The sequence below is a fragment of the Urocitellus parryii genome, chromosome 2 (assembly GCF_045843805.1).
Source record: "Urocitellus parryii isolate mUroPar1 chromosome 2, mUroPar1.hap1, whole genome shotgun sequence".
Classification (NCBI taxonomy): domain Eukaryota; kingdom Metazoa; phylum Chordata; class Mammalia; order Rodentia; family Sciuridae; genus Urocitellus; species Urocitellus parryii.
Window position 1 is genome coordinate 953841 of NC_135532.1, and position 23989 is coordinate 977829.

The 23989-nt window shown below is 62.9% G+C and overlaps 1 protein-coding gene across 9 annotated transcripts in view; it reads right to left on the reverse strand.

The window, feature by feature from the left end:
- Mcf2l (MCF.2 cell line derived transforming sequence like) overlaps nt 1–17031 on the reverse strand; it is a 100088-nt gene extending 83057 nt beyond the window's left edge. For 6 of the 9 annotated variants that reach the window (XM_026415142.2, XM_026415141.2, XM_026415140.2 and 3 more), the window contains exon 1: nt 8201–8723. In XM_026415142.2, the coding sequence (XP_026270927.2) occupies nt 8201–8291 (91 nt within the window). In that variant the 5' untranslated portion in view covers nt 8292–8723. Of the gene's footprint in view, nt 1–8200; nt 8724–16952 lie in introns of those variants that run through there. The other 3 variants (XM_026415143.2, XM_077795107.1, XM_026415137.2) reach the window with 1 other exon arrangement.
- Nucleotides 17032–23989: the final 6958 nt, after the last annotated feature.

The window sequence follows — 23989 nt, forward strand, 5'->3', positions numbered from 1 at the left end:
TGGCCTCCTCAGCTCATGTCCCTACGGGCCACCCAGGGCCAGCTGGGGACACAGTGCGGCCACACCCACTGCCCCATGCCCAGGGAGCCCGAGGAAGGGGCACCCCTGCCCAGGATGCAGGACCCGCGTGGGCCCCCCGCTGTCGCCCTCCTCTGCGCCTCTGGGTCCAAGTGGGAAGGAAGCAGGATGGCACCTGAGGCCGGCACCTGAGGCCGGCACCGCCTCTGCTGGTCACCGTGACGTCAGAGCAAACGTTGCAGGATGAGAGCCTGCGGGTGGGGGAGAAGCAGCCGGGTCCACTGGGCAAACAGTGCCTGTGCCCTCGGGGCTGCCGAGTCCCCGCTGCAGGCGTCAAGGGAGCTCCCAGAGCCGGAAGCCCGTCCACATCCTGGATGTAGGCACCCCGCCCTCCTCTCTAGACACAGGGCCTGTGCTCAGAGTGGACCTCTGGCACCCAGCCCCACTCTTCCTCCCTGCAGAACAGGGACCTGCAGCCAGGCTCTGACCCGTCCTGCACGACCCCTAACTCTCAACTGGGCGTTCCCATTATCGCCTCTCAGGGCAGCTGGTGGCACAGAGACCACGGCACCGCGGGCAGCACTGTGGGTGCCAGGCTGGCACACACACAGGCCCAGTCCAGCCCTGGGTGGGGGCGAGGTTGGCACGGGGCAGTCAGTTCAGAGGCTGCCTCTCCTGGCTCGCCTTCGCAGCAGGAAGGCCCGCGGGAGCAGGCAGGGTGGGTGGGTGGCAGCCTGGCCCCAGGACGGGCGGAGACGCCTCTCCTGCTGCGCCCCCCCCCCCAGGCCCTCCACAGGCTGTGCGCAGAGGAGCTATCTCTGGAATTCAGGGTGGACTCTGCTGGGCTGCGGGCGGGCGACTTCAGCCCCTGTGGGGCCACCGGCTCATCTTCTCAGCAGCAAGTGTGTCCACCAAGTGGGGAGGGCACCTGCCTCGTGGCATTCTGTCTCCTCACTGTCACGTGAGCAGAGGGTCCCGGGGGCCAGGAGGGAGCTGGCCGTGTGTGGAAACCGAGGCCTCACGGGGCAGCTCCGTGGCAGACCCGACCAGGACTGCCCGCGGTGGGCCTGGCCCTCACCCCCTCTGCCCTGTCAGTTTAGAGGACAGCATGTTGGGAACACGATGAAGGACTCTGTCCAACCTGATCCAGGATGTGGCACAGAGACCCTGCGGCCCAGGCACACACCCCTGCTCCAAAGACTGCTCTGTCCCTGTCCCGACAGCAGCCACCGGGAAGAGCAGCTCTCCGGCTGTACTGTTCCTACTGCAGTCTGCACGGGTCACACTGGTGGCCCAGGCCAGCTCAGTGACTGGGAACCTGGCCCTCAGTGTCCGGCACCCTGGGCCTCTGAAGCCCAGGCATGTCCAGAGGCCCTCCCAGGACGCTGTGTTAGAGAGCACAGGGCATGGACCCAGCCCACAGCCGAAGAACTCAGCCTGTTTCCAACAGGCACCCGAGCCCTCAGTGCTGGGCATGTCTGCCCAGTGTCCACCCCACCGGGCCGCGCTCCTCAGCCTCATGGGGAGACCGGGTTTTCAGTTTTACAGAGGAGGCTCCACCACAGCTACGGGTGGGCCAGGCCTGTCCCCTTGGCCGGGGGATCGCACCAGTGAGTGCCCACCTGCACTGCCTCCCTGCCCACCCTCTGTCAAGTCACCAGTCCTGGCCACACTCTCCCTCCCCCGGTGGCACCCAGGGTCCACGTGCCCGAGCCTGCCCTGCGCCTTGCTCTCCGGCTGAGAGGCTGCTGCCCTAGGGGCCTGCCATGACCGTCCACGGCACTGCTGTGTCTTAAACAGCACCACTGTCCTTCCGGGGGGCAGCGGAGGGTGGCCCTGCGCAGGTGCCATGCTGGGGAGGACCAGGTGTGGTCAGCTGCACGAGCTTCTCCTGCAGACGGCCAAGCTCCGAATCTGGACAAGGATCAGAACTGCTGAGCCAGGCAGAGTGGAGGACGTCCATGCAGGCCCCCGTCTCCCTCCCAAGACCCCCACCGCCAACTGCCACGTCCCTGCGGGAGACGCCTGCTCCACACTGGATATTCTGGGTTCAAGACTGAGGGGACTCAGCCTGTGCCCTGCAGGGAACTCAGGGACCTGTGGCAGGTGGCTCCTGGGGATCAATGCTCCCCCCTGGGGAGCCCAGTCCAAAGCGGCTTTGTGCCACTTGACCCAAATGCAGGCAGCAGCTGGGCTTCAAGCAAGTCACCTTGTCAAGGGGACCACTAATACCATGCAGCTGGTGGCTCTGCTCCATCTCTGACGTCTCAGGGTGGCCTTGTTATGTCAGCACCCTCAGGCTCTGAGGGCCAGGCACTGCTAAGCCCTTATCTGACATGCGGGGACACCCACAGGCCAGGCAGGGGACGCTATTTGCTTTTGATAAACCATGACATGAATTAAGTCAAATGTGGGTACAAGTTCATTAACTGCCAGTCCCTGTTCCTGAGCCACGGCGGCTCTGGAGGGAAAGACTGCATGGGATCTCACCTAGTCGGAGCAACTGCATGTTTACCAGCAGCTGCCACCTCACCAGGCAGCACACCCTACACGTGACCCACGAGTGGCCCCCAGGTGACCACGGGACTCACCCTCAGCCACAGAACACAGCCAGGAGCACCACTCGGAATAGAGGTAATAGCTTTTCATTTCTGCCACAGAGATGTGCACCACCCGTCTGCCTGCCATGGCCGCTCTGGCCTGCTCCCAGGCTTCTGCCGGGCGCCGGGAGCTCCCCATCTGGACTATGCCCTGCAGCCTCAGGAGGAAGCAACTGGGTTTCTGCTTTCACTTTAGCCTGACCAGGATGCAGCACTCGAAGGTGACTGCTCTCCAAAGACCAACGGGCTCGCTCCCCACCTGTATTTACCCATGGACGCCAGCTGGACACGTGCCTGTGGGTGACTTCAGGAAAAGGGACAATCGAGCCATTCTCAGAGGCTCAAGGCACAGGACACCGCAGGGGACACTTCCCTTAGCCTTGAGGCAGGTGGAGGAAGATGGACGTGGTGCCCTACACCACCAGGCGGGCCCCTGGGCAGCTTCATCTGTCGGACGTCAGGAGCAGGTTGCTGGCCGGGGCTGCCTCCACCTGGTAAAGCACCACCCAGGGTTGGAGCCATGTTTGTGCCACAGGGCAGAGAGGCAGGGATGGGAGGTCCACACCCGACCCCACCCTCTCCAGCTTTTCCACAGAGATCCGTGGCGTAAGGAATGCACTGCCCAGAGTGGACACAAGGCCCAGGGCACCCTGCTCGTCCACCCCCACTTGGTCTAAATCTCAGGCACAGTTGGCAGCATCGGGTCAGTGGATGGAAGGACAGTTGAAGTCTGACCTTCTCCCTGCCCAGCAGTGGAGGAGGGAGGACCCCTGAACGCAAACCAGAGCTCACTCTGTTAACTAATCTGGCTTTCTTTACAACAGTGTGTGTTGATCTCAGAAAGGGAATTTCTAAGCGGTAAACACAACAGCGTTTCCTGGCCTCGATGCTGCAGAGCAAGCAGAGCACAGGGGGTGCCCTTCCCCGTGGGAGCGGGGCCCCTCGTAGGCTCAGCTGTTTCTGAGCGGGCCAGGTGCATGTGCAGAGCGGAGGCTGACAGAGTGGCAGCCTCGGGAGGCACCAAGGATCCACTCAGGCGGCCAGGAAGGTTCAGCCTTTCAGCCATACCACGCCCGGGCACATCTGCCGACAGTGCTGCCATCCCAGTGTGCTGTTTTCCATGCTCGACCAAGGACACTGGCCTCGCTGACCAGCAGAGGCCTGTCAATGGAGAAAGAGGCCAGCTGGGGCAGGACACCCAGGGGTGCGCAGGAAGGAGTCAGGCAGGAAGGAGCCAGGCCAACAGTGTCTCAGGAATAGGTGGAAGCAACACAGTAGGTGGACTCGGGGCAGTGCCAGGCCCGACCCTAGGCTGCAGGCACGTCCTATCAGGGCCACAAGGTACCTCCACCTGCCCTGCACCTGCACCAGGCTGCTGCCCACCTGAACTGCCCTCCACCTGCCCTGTACCTGCACCAGGCTGCTGCCCACCTGAACTGCCCTCCACCTGCCCTGCACCTGCACCAGGCTGCTGTCCACCTGAACTGCCCTGCACCTGCCCTGCACCTGCACCAGGCTGCTGCCCACCTGAACTGCCCTGCACCTGCCCTGCACCTGCACCAGGCTGCTGCCCACCTGAACTGCCCTGCACCTGCCCTGCACCTGCCCTGCACCTGCACCAGGCTGCTGCCCACCTGAACTGCCCTCCACCTGCCCTGCACCTGCACCAGGCTGCTGCCCACCTGAACTGCTCTCCACCTGCCCTGCACCTGCACCAGGCTGCTGCCCACCTGAACTGCCCTCCACCTGCCCTGCACCTGCACCAGGCTGCTGCCACCTGAACTGCCCTCCACCTGCCCTGCACCTGCACCAGGCTTCTGCCCACCTGAACTGCCCTCCACCTGCCCTGCACCTGCACCAGGCTTCTGCCCACCTGAACTGCCCTCCACCTGCCCTGCACCTGCACCAGGCTTCTGCCCACCTGAACTGCCCTCCACCTGCCCTGCACCTGCACCAGGCTGCTGCCCACCTGAACTGTCCTGCACCTGCCCTGTACCTGCACCAGGCTGCTGCCCACCTGAACTGCCCTGCACCTGCCCTGCACCTGCACCAGGCTGCTGCCCACCTGAACTGCCCTGCACCTGCCCTGCACCTGCACCAGGCTGCTGCCCACCTGAACTGCCCTGCACCTGCCCTGCACCTGCACCAGGCTGCTGCCCACCTGAACTGCTCTCCACCTGCCCTGCACCTGCACCAGGCTGCTGCCCACCTGAACTGCCCTCCACCTGCCCTGCACCTGCACCAGGCTGCTGCCACCTGAACTGCCCTCCACCTGCCCTGCACCTGCACCAGGCTGCTGCCCACCTGAACTGCCCTCCACCTGCCCTGCACCTGCACCAGGCTGCTGCCCACCTGAACTGCCCTCCACCTGCCCTGCACCTGCACCAGGCTTCTGCCCACCTGAACTGCCCTCCACCTGCCCTGCACCTGCACCAGGCTGCTGCCCACCTGAACTGTCCTGCACCTGCCCTGCACCTGCACCAGGCTGCTGCCCACCTGAACTGTCCTGCACCTGCCCTGCACCTGCCCTGCACCTGCACCAGACTGCTGCCCACCTGAACTGCCCTGCACCTGCCCTGCACCTGCACCAGGCTGCTGTCCACCTGAACTGTCCTGCACCTGCCCTGCACCTGCACCAGGCTGCTGCCCACCTGAACTGCCCTCCACCTGCCCTGCACCTGCACCAGGCTGCTGCCCACCTGAACTGCCCTCCATCTGCCCTGCACCTGCCCTGCACCTGCACTAGGCTGCTGTCCACCTGAACTGCCCTCCACCTGCCCTGCACCTGCACTGAGCTGTCCCCTACCCTGAGTCGCAGAGGCAAACCTTTGGCCATCTGAGTCTCCAGGGCCCCAAGAGGTGAGCTGCAGCCTGGCCAGCCCTCAGGCCTGGGTCCTCCCGTGCTCTGAGGCTGCTCAGACCCTCCCTTCTCTCCAGACATGGCGCGCTCCCTGAAGGAGGAGACCAAGCCTGGGAGCGCCTCCCAGCTGCCCCTGCTGCACCCCAGCTGGGCCCCTGCTCCTGCGCCCTCCGGATTCCTAGTGGACACAGCTGCCCTGGCCACTTCCACAGGACTCCCCACACTCCCTCCAATAGCTGCATGTTGAGGCCCATAAAAAAAACAGTCTCTGACCCCTTGGCCACCAAACAGTCCTCCTGGCCAGCGGCTGGGGAAGGTCAGGGGTGCCCTCTACTCACCACTCCCCCCCTCCCCACAAGACTTTGGGACTGCTCCTCACAGAGGGACCACACCTCCCCTGCTGGGCCCAAGGGTGCTGCTCAGCCTGCCAGGACACACTGACCCGCCAGAGGCCTGCCCCCGGGTCCCCTCACAGACAGGGCCTTGTGGCTCTGTTCAGCTCCGCCCCTCAGGGCCAGAAGCTGTGGGCCCTTCTGTGGCCTAGAAGCTGATGGACCACATGCCCTCAGAAGTGGCATCTGTGACCTCCTGGGGTCCAGGTTCCCCACCCAGCTGAGCTCACCTCCTCCTAGGGACAACTTCCTCAGGGCCTGGCCCAGGCCAGCACCTGGGCAGGATGCCCACCCGCAGCCGCTCCCTCCTGACCTCCTGAGCCTGACAACACAGAAGGCAAGAACTGAAGGTATCAAGTCCCTGCAGGGGGACAGGCCATCAGGTCCCTGCAGGGAACAAGCCGAGGGGCCCACACACGGGCCACCAGGTCCCTGCAGGGGACAGGCTGAGGGGCCCACACACAGGCCACCAGGTCCCTGCAGGGGACAGGCTGATGGGCCCACACACAGGCCACCAGGTCCCTGCAGGGGACAGGCTGAGGGGCCCACACACAGGCCACCAGGTCCCTGCAGGGGACAGGCCGAGGGGCCCACACATGGGCCACCAAGTCCCTACAGTGGGGACAGGCACAGGGGCCTCACACGCAGGCCACCAATCCCTGTGGGGGATGGACCAAGGGGCCCCACAGATGGGCTCTAATTTCTTGGACATCAATGCTGGGCGGGCAGCCCTGAACTGCAGCCTGCAGTGTGGCCCCACAGGAGACAGGCAGCCCCACCCGGCGCCTGGGGGGTGGCCCTCCAGGGCCTGCTGGAGGTGCAAGCCCCAGCCCGCCCAGAGCCAGTGAGCAGAGACCCACACCCACTCCCAGGGTTGGGACCAGGAATGGAAGACACACTTCTTTACGCATCTCTGCGATCTCTGGACAGACCCTCACCAGTGTGGACCCTCACCAGGACAGAGTGCAGAGCTAGTGTCTGGAGCGAGACTCTGGGGTTACCAGGAACAGCAGAACTCAGAGGAAGAGTCACCTGCCCCTCAACCTCCCCTGGAGCAGGCTGAGCTCTCGCGGGGACAAGTGGGGCCACTGCACAGCGCGAGTCCTGGGGGATCCTTTCATGGGGACACATCTGGTCTTCCTCCTGGAGCCCCTTCCTGGTGTGGTCGAGGGCCTAGGGTTCGGCCCGGAGAGGAGAGAGCGGCACCGCTGGGCACCTGGCTGTGCCGGCAGGCGCTGGGTTCGCCTGGCCCCCGCTGTGCCCAGGAGCTGTGCTGGGGTGGGAGGGCCTGGCATCTTGGCCCAGAGCTCAGCTCAGCCTGACCAGCAGGCAATGTCCTCCGTGACCTAGATACCACCTGCACCCACAGGGAGGAGGAGGAAGGGAGAGGCAGGGGCAAGGTCTGCCCCACTGTGCCACTCTGGGGGGTCATCAGGCATCCCTGGCCACCCCTCAGCTCTGTCACTCCAGCATGGCTGCCTCCCGTCCACCCTCAGATGGCAGTCAGAGCCCAGCGGCTGCCTGGCCCTCTCTTCCTGAGTCCACGGGTCAAGGGCAGGTGTGCAGGGGACGGATTCCACTGGTACCTCAGGACGGAGTGTGCCGAGAGCAGAAGCTGCATCCACAGGCCTGGCAGCTGCCCTGCATTCCCAGGTCCCTGCAGGGAACCCACCAGCAGCAGCAGACACCCAGGGCAGCAGCTCTCTCCAGCCCCACTGCCGTGTCCTCGCTCCCTGGGCAGTCAATCCGTAAACATGATTCTGAGAGCTGGGGGAATTCCCAGGCTCTGCTCCAAGAGGGCCGGCGGGCAGGAGGGCAGCTGTGGGGGAGAGGGTGCACCCAGGACCCACAGACCAAGGCTCCGCCCACCCTCCTGCCCGACTCCCCCTCTGGCCTAGCGTCCCCCACACAGTTCCCCATATGGCCTCCTCTCCTGGAGCGGCCAGCAGGAGAGCCGGGTCCTCAGGATGGTGGACCAAAGCAGACCCAGGGTGCGCCGAACAAACCTGGACCACGGCCGGCTCTCGGCCACACCCACAGGTCACTCCTGGACCCCAGGCCGGCTCTCGGCCACACCCACAGGTCACCACTGGACCCCAGGCTCTCGGCCACACCCACAGGTCACCACTGGACCCCAGGCTCTCGGCCACACCCACAGGTCACCACTGGACCCCAGGCTCTCGGCCACACGCACAGGTCACCCTGGGTTCGTACAAGAGTCCTCACGCAGCTCAGAGTTTTCCAATGTGAAAGAAATACCACAGGGCGGCACCTGCCCCAGGGGACACCAGTCCTGTCCCCATGTCCCCATGCCATCCCTCCCATCTCACCTGGCTTTGGGCGCCCTGGGGCTCCCCGGCGCTTCCTGGGCAGTGACCAGAAGCGGCGCATGGGCCCCCGCGAGGCTCCCTTCTCAGCCATGGAGCTGCCCTCACAAGGGTCTCTGATTCAGAGACACAGGCCAGTCCAACCTTGGGGCAGGGTGGCCGCGACCAAGTGCGCCTCGCAGTGTCCACCACTTTCAGGTCTCCACAGGGACAGCCGGAGGCCGTGCAGTCGCCAGCAGCCTGCAGGAGGCTCTCGGTGCTGAGTGGTCACGCTCCTGGAGACCTCGGGCTGTCCCAAGCCACCTCCTGGGCTCTGGACTTCCTATCCTCAGGCACCTGCGGTCCTCCTGCAGCCTGTCCTGAGGTCTTGGGCTGCCCCACACCTCGCAGAGTGGGCAGAGGGAAGCCTGGGGCTCTGGAGAGAGCAGGGTGGACGGCCGCGCCCGCCCATCTGCCTTTGCGTTGGACGCTTCCTTCCTCAGACGGGCCGAGTGGGCAGGCTCCGCAGCCAGGAGCTGCTGGAAGCACAGACACCTTAGGCTCAGGAAGTCTCAAGTTCAAACAACAGCGACAAGCCCCGAGGGGGGCTGCCGGCTTCTTGAAATAACCGGGCAGTTCCGCCTTCTGTTCTCCCGCTGGCCGCGAGCTCGGGGAGAGGAAACGGTGGGGTGGGTTTGCTTGGCAAGCACCGCTCTGCACCGACAGCGGCTGTGCCTGACCCCAGCCAGCGGCTCTGACCCTCCACCCCTGGCCACGGATGCTGCCCTCTGACTCCCAGGGCCGCTGTGGAGCGTACTGGGCAAGCGTGGGGGTTCAGGCCTGCATGCCGTTCACTTCAGCACTGTCACCCCGGCCACCCACAGTCCCATGGGCTCACGTGGGCTCAGTATTACACGCTCTGGGCCACAGAGGGTCTGTGCTCGGGGCAGTCTCCAAAAGGCCGCGCTCTGTCCGGGGCGCTCCTCGCCATTCCCAGCCTCGTGGCCACAGCAGCATGTCTGCTGCCCAACAGGGCACACCTGACGGCAGTGGCCCAGCGTCCTGCTGCTGGCGTCTGGGGGATGAGGAGTGGGCAGGCTGCTCTGGACCCCTCGTCCATCTATGGTGTGGCCTTAAGCTACCGCTAGGAAATCCACACCGATCATCTCCGGCAGTAAAAGTGTGAGCCGACCCTGCCTGGCGAGCCAGCGAGACGCCAGGGACTTAGGATGGGGTGGTGGCCAAAACAGGCAGGGAACAGCCCTGTAGCACACACCAGACCCAGCACCCCAAAACACTGTCTAGAAGGGACACAGAGAGGACAGCGCAGGCAGCCCTGCCACCAGCCCTGCCACCAGCCTGGCCCCCACAGACAATGGCTCCTCTGCTGCCACCCAGGGTGCCTGCCGCCCGCCGGGCTCTTGCTCTCTGCGCGGGGCCATGCCTCCCCACCTGCGTGAGGACTTCCCACCCCAGGGGGAGAGCGCGGAGCAGCCACATGCCTAGCGGACCCCTCTGCTCGTCGCAGCCCTGGGCCCACAGGCAGGGGTTGGGGTGGGCTCTGGCCAAGGCACCGTCTGGGAGGAGCTGGAGGGAGGCTGCTGCTTAGCTGGGTTCCCGGCTCAGATGGGCATCTCTGCTACTCCTCCTGAGCCCAGCCCTGGTGCCCAGGGCCCTGGCCTGCCCCACGAGGAAGCGACCCCAGTGGGGGTGCCCTGGACACAGCCACATGCTGGCCACTCCTCACCTGTGCTCCTGTCATTTCCAAAGGTGACTTTGTCCCTCGAACAGAGGTGGGGAGTTAGGGCCTGGAATTAGCCGGTAAGAACCAGGAGCGGGCCCTCGAGGGACAGAGTCCTCACAGAGCCGAGGACTTGCGATTCTCAGTGAGCCTTTGGACTGGTCTGCTTACCTTTTTAAGATAATGGCCACATCATGCTGGTCAATCCTGCGGACCTCCAGAGGCCGAGCCTGACCACACCAACTTGGAAGTCCTTGAAAGTACAGAAGACAGGGCCAGATGTGGCTCTGCAGCAGGGTGCTGGGCCCCACCCGTACCCAAAGGAAGGACAAGCCATCTTCAAAGATGAAGCAGACTTGCAAGATGAAGCCCCCCTTGGACACTGGTCACATCTCTAGTGTGATGAGAGCACGGAATGAGAGCATGCTCTGCCCTCAGGGACTCGGGAAGCAGGACCATGCGGCCTGCCAGAGTGCCCAGGCTGTGCTGGGCTTCGCACTGGACCCAGCGACCCAGCAGAGTTGATAAAGGCCCATGCAAAAACCAGGGGCCCCTGCCCAAGTCCGACAGCCGGGCCAGCGACCTCCGACCTCCATCAGCCTCAGGACCGGGAGCGGACTTCAGACCTTGAGCATCTCCACAGGGTTCCATGCCCCTGGCTTTGTGCGATTCGCATGGGAACAAAGGATTCTCTGGGGAGAGAGAAGGCACAGAAGGCCCTGTGGCCTGGCAACTCTGCAGTGTGGTGACCCCCTAGTGGACGGCAGAACTGGGTCTGAACCCTGGGTCACGGCCCCAGAGCCCGCGAGGCCAGTCTCCCTTTCAGACAAAGCAACTCTGCCATGCGCTCCGAGGACCCCAGGAGGCAGGAAGCCATGCCTCACGGTGCCACGGGACTCCACCAGGACCCACGGGCTGCGAGCTGGGGGTACCAGGCGACAGCAGCCAGCTCGGAAACGGCTTGAAGGATCTGACATTTTTTCTCCAAGCCCCAGTTATAAGATGAATGTGACAGAGGCCTTCTGAGTGAAGAGACGTGTGAGAACACTGCCGAGTCCTGGGGTCTGCGAGCCTCCAAGGCCACCAACCTCCGCCTCCACAGAGCTGCTCAGTGCCAAGAGTGCCTCAGACACGGAGCCCGGCCACACACGCACCCAAGTGTGGGGAGGCAGGAGAACGAGCAGGCGCAGCAGCAGCCTGACTGTGTCACTGAGCTGCAGAGGCTGCGGGCTCAGTCATCAGTCAGGGGACAGGAACCTCTGCAGGATCCTGGCCCATGGAAACCTTGTTGGGTTCAGCACCTCCACCGTGAGGAGCTCCAGCCACGTCTGTCTCCATTCTCAGAGAAAGGCAGCTCTGCCTAGTGCTGCTTCCTTTACCTTTACTAGTCTGGGGTGGACCCTCTGAGGTGACGCAGAGCCGACCACGGAGGGGCAGCAGCCCCCGGCACCTTGCAGTCCCGCCCACTAGAGGGCACGTCTCCAGAAGCCCAGCCTCGGGCCTGAGAGCCGGGTCCACTGCACACGGAAAACTCAGAGAGGTCTCTAGAGGCTGGCACTGCTGGTGCCCACCTCCTGCCCCTGGGAAGACACCCCCTCCGTCCACACAGGCGTCCCAGCCCTGCTGTTGACGGCCGTGTCCTGGCTCAGTACCCTGGAGGCCAGAGGACGCTGCCCCCGCTGCGGGGCTCGGATGCTTAGGTATGGCAGCCTCTCGTCCTTCCACCCAAGCCAGGAGAACAGACTCCACTGCTTTGGAGCAAGAGGAAAGCCGTCTGCCCGAGGCCTCTCTCCTCCCCGCTGGACGTCTGTGGTCCCCACCAGTGAAGTCCCACTGTGGGCCAGTCAGCACTGCACCACAACCTGCAGGACCGACGTCCACCCAGCGACACACAGGGCACAGGCGCTTCCGCCCGGCTCCGTGTGGCCAGGCGCCCAGCCTCCAGGGCCCGTGGGACCACAGTCCAGGGGGACACGTGATCTCTGGGGTCCAGGGGCCCGGTCCTGTACCCGTCCCGGCTCCATGCCAGGGCCGTGGGTCCGTTTCATCGGTGACGGGGTCTTGTCTACGTTTCAAAGCGATTTCCTCTTTCCCTTCTCTGAAACGCGCAGACTTTCAGCTTTGACTTCGGTCCTCAGACGCTGCGGGGGGTTCCCACAGAAGCTCATCTGCCTCCAGCGAGGAGGACGGGAAGCTGGCCTAACTGCGGTCAGGCAGCCAGGCACCGACACACGCCCACGTGCAGACACCACGATGAGCAGACGGCCACTTCACGGGATGACGGAGGGAGGGCAGAGCTCACAGACCTCGCTGACTCCTCAGGAAACAGCCCCCGTGGCCTGCGTCCAGCGCCCGCCCCACGCGCGGATCTACTCCCCACAGCAACCCGGGAGAGTCGCGACCTCCACAGCACAGGCTGCAGCAAGATCGCCCTTCACAGTTCCTGGTCCTGGGTCACTAATCACTAGAAACCACGCTGGTGGCCCTCCTGGGCCCTCGGGGCAGGCGTGGAGGGTTGGAAGACTAATCCTGCCCTCTCTGGGAGAGGCCACTCACACTGAGCATCCCAACGGTGGACAGCTGGAGAGCAGGGAGGAAGGCCGACACCCTGCACTTCCGAAGCTCTGCCCTGGGCACCGGGCACACCCCAGCAGCAGTGGGGGGTGCGTCCCCGTGGAGCAGCGGGGAGGAGCACGGCCCCTGCCACCCTGCGGTGAGGGCCGACGGGAGGAGTGACCTCAGACCAGGGCTGCCACCCAGGCTCAGCTCTGTTGGACAGCTGACGTGGGGGACCCCACAGAGCAGGATGCACCTCAGGCTCCACCGCAGGGCACTCAAGTCCTCTGTGGGTTAGGCCCAGGGTCCAGTGCCAGTCTCAGCCTCCTCACTAACTGGACTCACGGATTTGGGAACCCTTAGCCCCCGCGATCCCTCCTGGACTTCACATGCTACCTCTGACCCCAAGATAACTGGGGAGTCAGAGCATGTCTGCTTCCCGGGGGGTCTGCTTGCCTGGGAGCCCGAGGCGGGCACCTGAAAGGTGGGTGAGTGCATGACACACCCCCAGCAGCTGTGGGGCTCTGGCCCTCTCCAGCCTGGCCCTCCGTGCAGACAGCCGGAGCTCGGCACATGCTCCCAGGTGCAGCCCTCACCGGCCACTGCAGGAGTCCACCTCTGCAGAGCTGCCCCCAGGGTGCTGCAGCTGCGTCCACTGCCTGGACGGGATGGGAGTGGGGAGGCACACTGATGTAGTGTGGGCGGGGTCCTCCAGGCCTCTCTGGCTGAGCGGAGGCCACTGTGGACGCAGGCCCACACAGGCCCAGAACACAGAGCAGAGTCGCATCGTGGTCAACAGGGGAGGGCCAGGCCTTTCCCAGGGTGGCTGGGCCTCCTGAGAGCACGTGGGACTCAGGCGCCCAGCCAGTGGAGAGGTTGGCACCACCAGCAGAGCGTGGGCATCGGTCAGGACACCGGAGAGCAGTGAGTGTCACGGCAGGGCCCAGATGCAGAGCCGTGGCAGGAGCCCCATCATGGGAGGGAGGAGAGCAGCCCCAGCCCCGTGAGTGCAAGAGGAGGAGCCCTCGGAACAGAAGAGGATGAGACCCGACGTGGACCGGTCACGTGGGGCAAGCAGCACCACAGACCCAGACCGGGGGCGGCACCGTGGAGCTAGACACACCCACCGCTGGAGCCGCTGTCCCGGTGAGGGCCAGGTCACAGCGTGGGAGCCGCCGAGGGGCTCACCAAGACCTCACCACTGAAAGTTCTCCAGGAAACACGGAAAGTGAACGTCTGCAGAGAAGCCTCGTGGGCCACGCTCCGCGAAAGGAGACCCTCCTGGACTTGGCAGCGTGTGGCTGACTCCCTCATGCTTCCTCCCACTGCCCAGCAACTGCGGCGGCTACCAGGACACAGCCCAGATGCAGCCTGGCCCGGGGCGGTCTGTCTTCCCACTCACCCTCCCCAGAGAGGAGCCAGAGTCTCGTTCGCTTGCTCTTTAATGGGGTGCTGGACAGAGGACACCGGCGGGGGGGAGCTGGACTGTTCAGGGGAGCACCAGCAGATGGACACCAACGCTCACTTACGGCTATTCTGAGGGTGTGGGACAGCACCCCTCGAGGTGGCAGCTGGAGTTGGGTGACTGGACGTGGTGGACTGCATAGAGGATGGGTGATGGGCACAGAGTCAGGGAGGACAGGTGGTCCTCAGAGAACAGGGGCTCACCAACACCCTCATCACTCATGCTCTGAGGCAGCTCAGGGATGCGTGTGTCCCTACGATGCCAGCCCTCGGCATCACCACTGGGACCACGTCACAGCGTGATACAGCTTGCACTTCCACCCATCCATCCACCTACCCACCCATACATACATACATCTATCCACCTACTCATTCGTCTACACTTCTGCCCACCCATCCATCCATCTACCCACTTCACCCATCCATCCACATATCCATCCACCCACTCATTCATCTACACATCCGCCCTCCTTCTATCCATCATTCATCCACCATCCAGCCCCACATCCACCCACTCACTCATCCACTCATCCATGAAAAGAGCAAGGATTTCCTCCAGGTCCACCAGTGAGAGAGTGGGGCTAGATCTCAGGCCCTCGGCGACAGCGGCTCTCCAAGTTGGGATTCTGGACTAGAACAGCCTGAACACCCAGGAACTTAAAGGGGGAGTCCCAGCCTCTGCCCAGGCCAGACTTCTGGGTTGGAGGCTCTGGGCTGGCCAGTCTTCCAGGCGACGCAGGGCAAGCCCCAGCCCGAGCACCACCGCTCTGCGTTCACCAAGTGCTTAAGTCAACCCGCTGGGGAGCATGTCTCCCCGAGATGCTTCCCGTTTTCCACCAGTTACTGCTGAGAACGCCAGAGCAGATGGACGTGCTGGGAATGGGCCCCCACAGAGGGCTCTGCGTGGCCAAGTGCTCCTGGCCTGGTACTCAAGGTCAGGGGACGCAGATTCACAGCCCACCAGGCATCACACACTGTCCTCCTTGGCTGGCAGACCAGCCCAGGTGACCAAGGTTCTGTGCGACAGGAAGTGACACTCAAACCTGAAGTTGGAACAGAGGCGATGGATGGAATGCCCGTGAGCTCAGGTGAAGCCGCGGACAGGGCCCAAGCCCTCAGCTGCGACCTCACCCTCCAGGGCTAGGGAGCGCTGCCTGGGTAGCTCTGTAGACCCAGATCCAGGTCCCAGGGCCACGGGCTGCACCTGCTGCTGCTGCTGACGTGATACGGGAGGCGTGAACAAATCTGTGACCTCGATTAAAAGCCATTCTGCGGCAGACAGGGTTCTTCAGGAAATGCCCGGCGCTTAAGCCTGGGCTGGTGGTCAGGGGCACACTGACCTCTCCCCTTGACCTCTCACAGCGTGCAGCAAGCCCCTGCGCTCTGAGAGGCTCCTGCCGGTCCTGAGTGACATGCAACCCTCACGCGATGGTTTACAGCTTCTGAGCCCAACCCGCCTGCGCCAGGATGCCCCTGCCCAGGAGGAGGAAGGCCGGCTTAAGCTAAGAGGGGTGGCCATGTTGGGGATGAGCAGGGCTGGGTGCAGGTGGCTCCCCATGAAACAATGGGAGAGCCACACACTTGGGCCCGTCACCTACATCTGAGTCCCGGGAACTGTGCGGCACTCAGTCCTGCAGCACTGCCCAGGACAGGCATCTGAGGGCTGCTGCTTCAGACAGACAATGGTCACCACCAGGGCCCGGCAGTGGGCCATCCTGCTCCGGGAGGGGTCAGTGCACCCCGAGACAGCTTTTTACGACTTACATGCACACGTGTCCTTCTGCGCTCACGAACAAACCTCAGCCCTGAAAACCCAGGGTGACATCACAGTTGGAGCTGTGCCCACTCCTGGTCCTGACGCCAACCAAGGCAGAGGAGAAACACAGTCCTGGTCCTCCCGGGGACAAGCCCCAGCCACCCATGAACAGGGCACCCACGGTGCCCTTCACCCTCACCAGGCCCGCAACAAGCAAAGCGTGGCCCACATTCCAGACAAATGGAGCTGCTTCTGTCAGAAGAAGGGGACAGATGGCGTGAAATGGCTTTATTTTTTTGTGCCCATATCTAATAAACACAAAATCACCATCTCAACCCAATGTCTTCAAAAGTCTTGGTTAGAACACCCCACACAATGATCCCGCGGACAAAACCACTGGGGTGCTCTCAAAACCAGCCGGGCTGGCGACACCACACCCAAGCCACAAAGCCGACAACATGTCCATGTTCTCCCAGAACACTATTGTTCAGAAAACTAGATAACGACACACACAGCACATCAGATGGCAATATCAGGCACACGTCAGAACTCACTGTTACTGGTACATCCTGATTTTCTCTTCCAGAAAAGCTAGTTGCCGCTGCCCATTTCCTTGTGCACAATGCAGCATGAAACCCAGAGGTGACTAACTGAAGCCAACCGGACAGGAGCCGTCAGTCCCCGTGAGCTCAGGTGGGTCCATCTGAGCTGCTCTTCACAGCTAGTTTTGAGTCATCTTTTAACTAACGCCAAAAATGAACGTCCACTCCTCACCCAAACCACTTCCAAACCTTTGTCTCAGGCTTAATTTACACTTGGTGGAGAAAAAGAACCACCTGACTCATCTAGGTTTCTCCTCCTCAGAGGAGCTTCCTTCTGGCAGCGCCCCGTCCCCACCTGGCTCTGCAGGGCCTGGGCCAGATCATGCTGGCCTGCGAATCCTGTCTCTCTCCATTGCTGCTGTCACTGCTGCAAAGGCAGCTGAGGTGCACGCAGGCTGGCATAGCCCCCCGTGGCTCTGCACACACCCTGATGGTGTCCAAAGCCTGTGCCGCTGCTTTGCAGTTATTTTAACTGTGCCAGGCAGAGCAAGCCACACCGACAGCCCACGGAAACAGCCACCAGCGATTGCCCATCATATCTGTTCTTTCCTGTTATCAGAGCTAGAAAAGAAAAATGAAGGCGGCTATACAGCCATGCACGCATTTCCCTGCATTTGAACAAATGATGTAGCACACACAGCCAGCAGCTCCGCCTACCAGTGTGCCTGGAAACCGCGGTTAATCTCTGCACCATTTCTTCTAGGGCCATCTCTTCATTTCTCAGCCAAAACCTCATCCTCTGATGCTCCAGATCACCGCTCAGCTCTGCCTGCGCTGCACCAGGAGGTGCTCTCCGGGCGGGGCAGAGCGGTGGGGAGGGGGCGCGGCGGCAGCGGGGAGGGGGCTCGGCGCTTCGCCTCCCTGCCCGGGATTGGTCCCCGCGCCACCGGGAGGGGGGCGCGCCCTGCGCTGGCGGGGGGGCGGGGGGCGCTCCGCGGCGGAAGCGGAAGCGGCGCGCGCCTGCCCCGCGAGTCACCACCGCGGCCACCTGGAGTCCGCGCGTGTGCACCACCGCGGTTGCCAGGGAGGTCATGAGTGTGCACCATCACAGGTCACCTGGGGCTCACACCGCAAGGTCACCCGGAACTCACACATATGCATCCGCCGCACTCACCTGGGTGGGACTCAGGCGACACCGGGAGGTCACCTGGAAATCCCGCAGCACAGAGGCACAGGTCCCGCCCCCACCCCTCCCCTGGATCCACCGGAGCGCCCCAGTGGAGCCGTGTCCTTGCCGGCCCTCCAGGCAGGGCCTCATCTTCCACCCCCTTTACCTCCTGTTGTCCCTGGGCAGGTGCAGAGGCCGCAGCAGCCTAGGGTGCCCTCCTGGCCTGGCCGCATGCCTCCCAGGTAGCACCAGATAAGTAGGCCACTGGGTCCCTGAGGGGGTCGGTGGGTTCCCAGGGGCGGGACTCGCCTGCCCAGAGGTGCAGACCTGGGAGGAAGAAAGGCCGCAGGCCGCGCTCCACCTCACCATGGTTGGCAGGGAGCCACACTGTGCATTTGACACTGGCAGCACCCGGCTGCCACCTGCAGATTGGAGCTCGAGTGTGCATGTTGTGGCCACCACCATCCCCACTTGCAGATGCCCGGTGCATGCACACTGCACCGCACCCCTGACGCAATGCTGGCATCCTTTGACAAAGGGCACTTCAGGAGAGGTGACGTTTCTCAACATCGCGTGTGCCCTGACATCCTGGTCCAGCAGCATGGGGTGCCCAGCTTCCTGCATGGTGGCCTTGCAGCACAGTGCTAACCCCAAGATAGAGGGTGAACGGGTCCAGGGTTTGCCTCACAGAGCCCACGGGCTGGGAGGTGAGAAGACTCTAGCAAACAATCACAGCATTAATTAGAAAGCGCAACCATCACACGTAGAAGTATTGGGTAAATCATTAAGAAATTGCTTTTTAAAAAAATAAAAAGCCCGGGGAACATGGGCAGTTTCTCCTGGCTCTGAGTCACCTTGGGAAGGGGCATAAGCCCTGGCATGTGTGGACCCAGCCCCCCTGGGCTCCTGAGCTGGGACAGCCCCGGCTGTGCCCACAGTACTTGGAGCCAGGTGCCATCCACCTCCATGGAGAAATTATCTGCAAAGAGCCCTTGGAGGGGCCACCCAACTGGCTCCCAGCAGTTCCAGAACCTTCTCTGCCCCAGTTTCAGGGAAGGCCCGCTCCCAGGCAGATACGCTAAGATGCAGACCTTGCCTTCCCAGAGCAGCCGCAGGGGCGGTCCTGGGCACACCTGCAGGGCAGGCCCCCTCCCAAGGCACTCGGTCCCTGGGGACTGGCTGCACCGGCTGGGCCCCTGAGCTTCGGAGGCCGCAGGTCTGGACCCTGGGAATGGACTTCTCTAACAGGATTCCTTCGGGTCCACACCCTGAGAACCCCTGCTGGCCTCTAGGCCATCTTTCAAGGCAGAACCAGAGGGAAAGGCGAGTCCCACCAACTCCAAGAACCCCCGAACCTCCCCTCCACCTGCCGCCGCGTCTGCCCTGGCCCTCCGGCTGAGCCAGGCACTGGGGCTGTAGGCCCCACTGAGTGGCTGCTTCAGGCCACGCCTAGGGGTCTCCAGTATCAGTGTCATGTGTCACCTCTGTTGCCTGGCAGGATGCTGGGCCAAGCCTTGGTCTAGCCATGCTGGAAATCCTGACAGTTAGGCCAGACTTGGGGTACGTGGCGAGCAGGCTGCCCACCCCAGCACAGTGGGCTCAACCAACCAGTCGCAGGCCTGGGAAAAACACTGAGGCCCTGAGGGGAAGGGACTCCTGCTACAGGTGCCCCATTCCAGCTGCTGGTTGGCACTTCCCTGGCCCCAGCCTGCAGGGCCAGCAGAGTGGGCCTGCCCCTCCGTAGCTTGAGGCAGTTCCCAAGGCTGAGCATCTGTCCATCTCTGCCAGCATCCTCCATGTGGCTGGCGCAGTTGTGCCTTCCGTGAAGACCAATGTCTGCTGAGGAACAGCTCCCGATGGTAACACACCCCTCCAGGTGCTGGCTCACACTCCACGCAGTGTGACCTGTCCACCCCCACAGCAACCCGGGAGAGGCACCACTTTTACCCTGCTTTTCAGAATCAGGCAATGAGAGGTACAGTAATTTGCCCAAGGCCATTAGCAGTAAGCAGCTGGGCAGACAGACTCAGGTGCTAGAGACCTGGAATCCAAGGTTTGCCTCAGGGGACTTGGTCAGCCTTGGTCAGAACATCATCCACAAAGTTCCTGGCAGCTGCCCCAGGGCCCTAGGTGAGGCCCAGTGCTCCATGAAAATCCTAGCCCGGACCAAGGGACAGGCTCCTTTCCAGCACAGCTGGGCCTCTCCAGGGAGGCTCATCCTGTGGCCTGAGCCCCGCGAGGTGAGTGCTGCCATGTCACACCCAGTGCTGGACTGTCCTCTGGGCAGCAATCCTGGAAGGGAGGTTGGAGACAGGAGCTGGCAGGAGGGCAGGTGGGGCCCGGGAGAGCTAGCCATCCTGAAAGGGGACAGACCAAGGGGACATAGCCTGCTGAGAGGGCAGATGCATGTGGCTCAGGACCCAGCTCTGAAGAAGCTGAGTGCTCACGGTGAGCTGGCCATGTCCAGCAGGTACCCCGTCCTGCAGGACAAAGGACACAGTGAGTCCTGCCGGGAAGTCTGGGAATAACCCGGGCTTCCTGCACCGCCAGGCGAGGCCGGCAGCCCAGGTCCTCCTGAGCTTGAGGTGCTGGCTGGCGAAGGCTGAGGCCAGCAATGCCCACTGCCCCTGAGATTTGTGACGGCCTCAGTGAGGCAGATGGGGATGAGCAAGGAGCAAAGTCCAAGACCTTCGTCCACAGCCACTGACGGTGACCTGTCACTTCTGAGTGGGTGCAGGAGGAAGGAAGGGGGAGTCCTGGGACTTGGGCTGTTCGGTGGCCTGACCAGTGGAGCTGGAATCCACAGTCACAGGAACTAAACAGATTCTGGAGTCAGGATGTGGACTGCACATCCACTGCATGCTGGGTTCTCAGGAGACAGCCGCACCAGCAGCTCCGTGACCCTGTGTCCTTGCCTGTGTGCAGGATCTGTGTTCTCTTTAGCAAATCAGGAGCAAACCGCGCAGTGCACACCCGGGCCACACCCTTATTCCCAGCACCCGTGTGCAAAAGCATCCCTCCCCCGGCCTCCATTGCTGCTGCACAGTTTTCAAAGCCAGGTGGATGTGGCCCGGGAAGTCCTCTCAAATTTCAGTCGGTTTCCTCAGCAGCCGTTTACCATTGTGCACAATGTGGCAAAGACACACTTTCCTCATGACTGATGGCTTCTCTGGGTCAGAGTCCTGGAAGGGGAGTCTCAGACCCAAAGGTGCAGCTGATCTTGCTCTTCTGGAGCAGCACGTAGCAGCCAGGTATCCGCACCAGCAAACACGGGGACCTCAGGCTCCACCTCTCCTGGGGCTGCGGCAGCAAGCAGAAAGGTGGCCAGGCCAGCCCTGGCGACCCAGCATGGCCAAGAAGGACTGAGCAGTGAGGACGACTCTCTGCCTGGGTCAGGGCCGGAGCTGCTCAGGCCGGCCAGGTGGCAGGAACTGCATCTTGGACCACATCATGTGGCACTGGAACACCACGGCCGTGGACCACTTAGCAGTCTTGGCAGTGTGGCCCGTGGGCAGATGGGATGGCAGTTCTCCAGGTCCCCAGCCTGCTGGGACCCGCCCTGCTGAGCAGGCACCTGCGGGGGAGCGGCATCCCCTTGCAGGGCCCCCTGGGCACAGTTCAGGCCACTGTTCATCAAAGCTCCAGCCCTGGCTTCAGGCCACGCCCCTGTCCCCATGCTATCCTGGGGTGGACAGGGCTGGAGGCTGGGGGCTACAGAAGGATGTGTGGCTGTGGGGGGCTGCCTAGAGCCTACGGGGTCCTTCCTGCTCTCCAGCCTCCCCTGGACCCAGTCACCGGGTCTTCTCCCTGTGCCCCTCCTCCCGTGGGGCAGTGGTCATTGGGTGAGCCCCTCCTTCTGTGTGACCTCATCAGGCACCTTCTGTTTCCAGGGCAAGTCCCATCACCGGGGCTGGGGAGGTTTTCTTGACAGGGCCTGGGGCTGGGGGCCCTCTCCCCAGTCCTGGTGACTCTCTGCCTGCCCTGCAGGTGCAGGCGGTCCTGGTGTGCTGCCTGGGGGTAGCATACTCACTCCTGCTGTGTGGGAGGGCTGCTGCAGGCTGTCGGGTCCAGCCTGTCCAGGTGTGCTGGGCTTCTGAAGCGACACTGCTCCCCAGAGGCAGCCACCTGCTGAGCTCCACATGCCACACACGTCATCCCAGGCCACTCAGGCATCTCTGAGGTGCACTTCAGCTTCTCCAGAGGCAGGTGACAGGGGAGGTAGCTTGGCCCCAGATGAACAGGTGCTTGGTGAGTGGGCAGGGCCTGCTGGCCGCTGCCCATCATCCAGAACTCTAGCCAAGACCCAAGGTGAGGTCAGAGTCCAAATTCTGAGTTCGGGAAACTGCTCTGTGTTGGGGCAGCTGGATGCTTGGGGGCTCCCTGTGCCCAAGGAGGGTTAGAGCCTGGGCACAAGACTTCCCTCCACCCTCTCGGGGTCCACGGGGAGACTGGGCATGCAGGTGCTCCACCCATACCCCTGAGCTGTGGAGAGGCGGCAGGACAAGTCGGCTGCCTGGCGGGCAGGCCAGGGCTGTGGGGGTCTGGGAAGAAGGTGTGCCTGCAGGCTGGCTGGCGGGCCCAGCGATGCACACCCAAGCCCCTCCCTGGGTGGCCTGGTCCCCCTCATCCATGGACCCCATGAGCAGGCCTCTAAGAGACCACCCCTCGTCCACATGGCAAGTCCACGTGTGTGCATGGGTATGGGCAAGTGTGCATACCTGTTTGTGTGTGCATGCACATGTGTGTGGGGAGGCTGGTCCAGGGAAGACGCTGGAGGTGAAAGACCCCCACATCTGACCCGGCTATCCCAGCCCGAGCCTGCACTGGACACAGGAGGTGGGGGAGGACATGGAGAATGTGGCAGGGCTGAGCCTTGGGGACTGCATGGAAGCCCTTGTGATGTCCCCATAGCAGACAAGCAGTGGTGTCAGAATAAAACTCTCCTTGATGCCCTCTGTGGAAGGTAGGAGGAGTCAGGGCTCCCAGTGCCCCAGCATCCCAGGGCAAGGTGGCTCTCCAGCCGGCTGTGGCTGCAGGAGGGACAAGGTAATGCCCTGATCCCCTCCCACCCAGCCCGGCTTGTAGGAGCCTGTGGACTTTTATTTTTTGTACTGGGATCAAACCCTTTTTATATTTTATTTCGAGACAGCTTTGAGTCTTCAGCTCAGGAGGCTGAGTCAGGAGGATCACAAGTTCGAGGCCGTAAGTAACTAGTAACTAGTCCCTGTGTCTCCTGAAGGGCCAGCAGGCCCAGGCCAGAGGGTTTCTCCTGGAAGCAAATGCCCTTCCAGCACAGAGTGGCAAGCGACACAGGACCCGCTGCAGGGGCTGGGGCCAGAGCGCGGGGAGTTGGTATCACCGACAGTGAAATAGGAACAGAGTGGCTTTGGCATTTTGAATTTGAAGCTGAGTTTTGTGTAAGATCTGATGACCTGTCCACCTTCAGCAGGCTCTGGGAGTCCTGCTGCTCCTCTCAGGGCCCACCGAGAACAGGGGCACCGCAACAGCAGGGACAGCTGGGGCTCAGGCACTCCCAGGACCTCCATCTGCCCCCGGCCTGTGACTAGGAGTCCTGAGCCGGTCAGCGCGGGCCCCCAGCACCAGGCCACTCACCTCGGTGCACCAGGAGGCCATTGTGGTCCCTGAATAAGCCCTGAAGAGGTCCATCTAGGGCCTGTGAATGCCACCTGTGTGACAGAGGGACTTTGCAGATGGGACCATGACAGGGTCTTGAGGGGGGAGTGGCCCAGGATGTCCAGGTGGACCCATGTCCCCACAGAGTCCTCATAAGAGAGGGCAGGAGCCAGAGGCAAGGAGGAGACGCAGCCTGGAGCTAGAGGGGAGGCTGGGAAGGGCAGCCCCAGATGGACAGCCTGGTCTCAGGGCTTCTGGTCCCCCGTGGTCTGATGATAAATCCCGATTGCTCTGGCCAGTTTGCGCTGGTCTCTTCAGCAACACGGAGCTGGCACAGCTGCTGACAGGACAACCTTGACACTGCCTTCTGCAGAGCCCTGCCCCACCCCCCAGAACTCCCCCAGCCAAGGGTCAGAGCAGCAAGTAGAACGGCCTGCTGCAAGAGGCCCCGGGGGTGGGGCACACCAGGAGCTCTCGTGGGTTTCAAGGGTACCAGAGAGGACCACTGGGTGCCATGTGCCAACCCCAAGGTGTGTATGGGACCACCCTCCTTCACACCACACAGCAGGCTAGGACGCCTGACCTGCTGGGCTCCCAGTGACTTCTGAGAGTGCACGTGTCCAAGCGGTCACACACCTGTGTCCACCTGATGCTCTACACCTGGTCTTCCAGTACCTTGCAGGGACTAGAGGGCTGGGACTCCCACGTGGCACTCTTTGACAAATGACACCCGTGTCCCAGGTGGCGGTGAGGTCTTGGGCCATCCGCTTGTGTATGCAGCTGCAGGCTGTAACAGACGGCTGGCTTTTGGAGCTTGGTGTCCTCTTGCTGACACAGGCTGCTGTCCCGGTGGGGAACCAAGGAGGGGGGCCAGCCACCATGGCAGCTGGGGCAGGACAACGGCCTTCCTCACATTTTGCTGCTCTGCAAGCTGCCTCGGAAACAGTGGCCC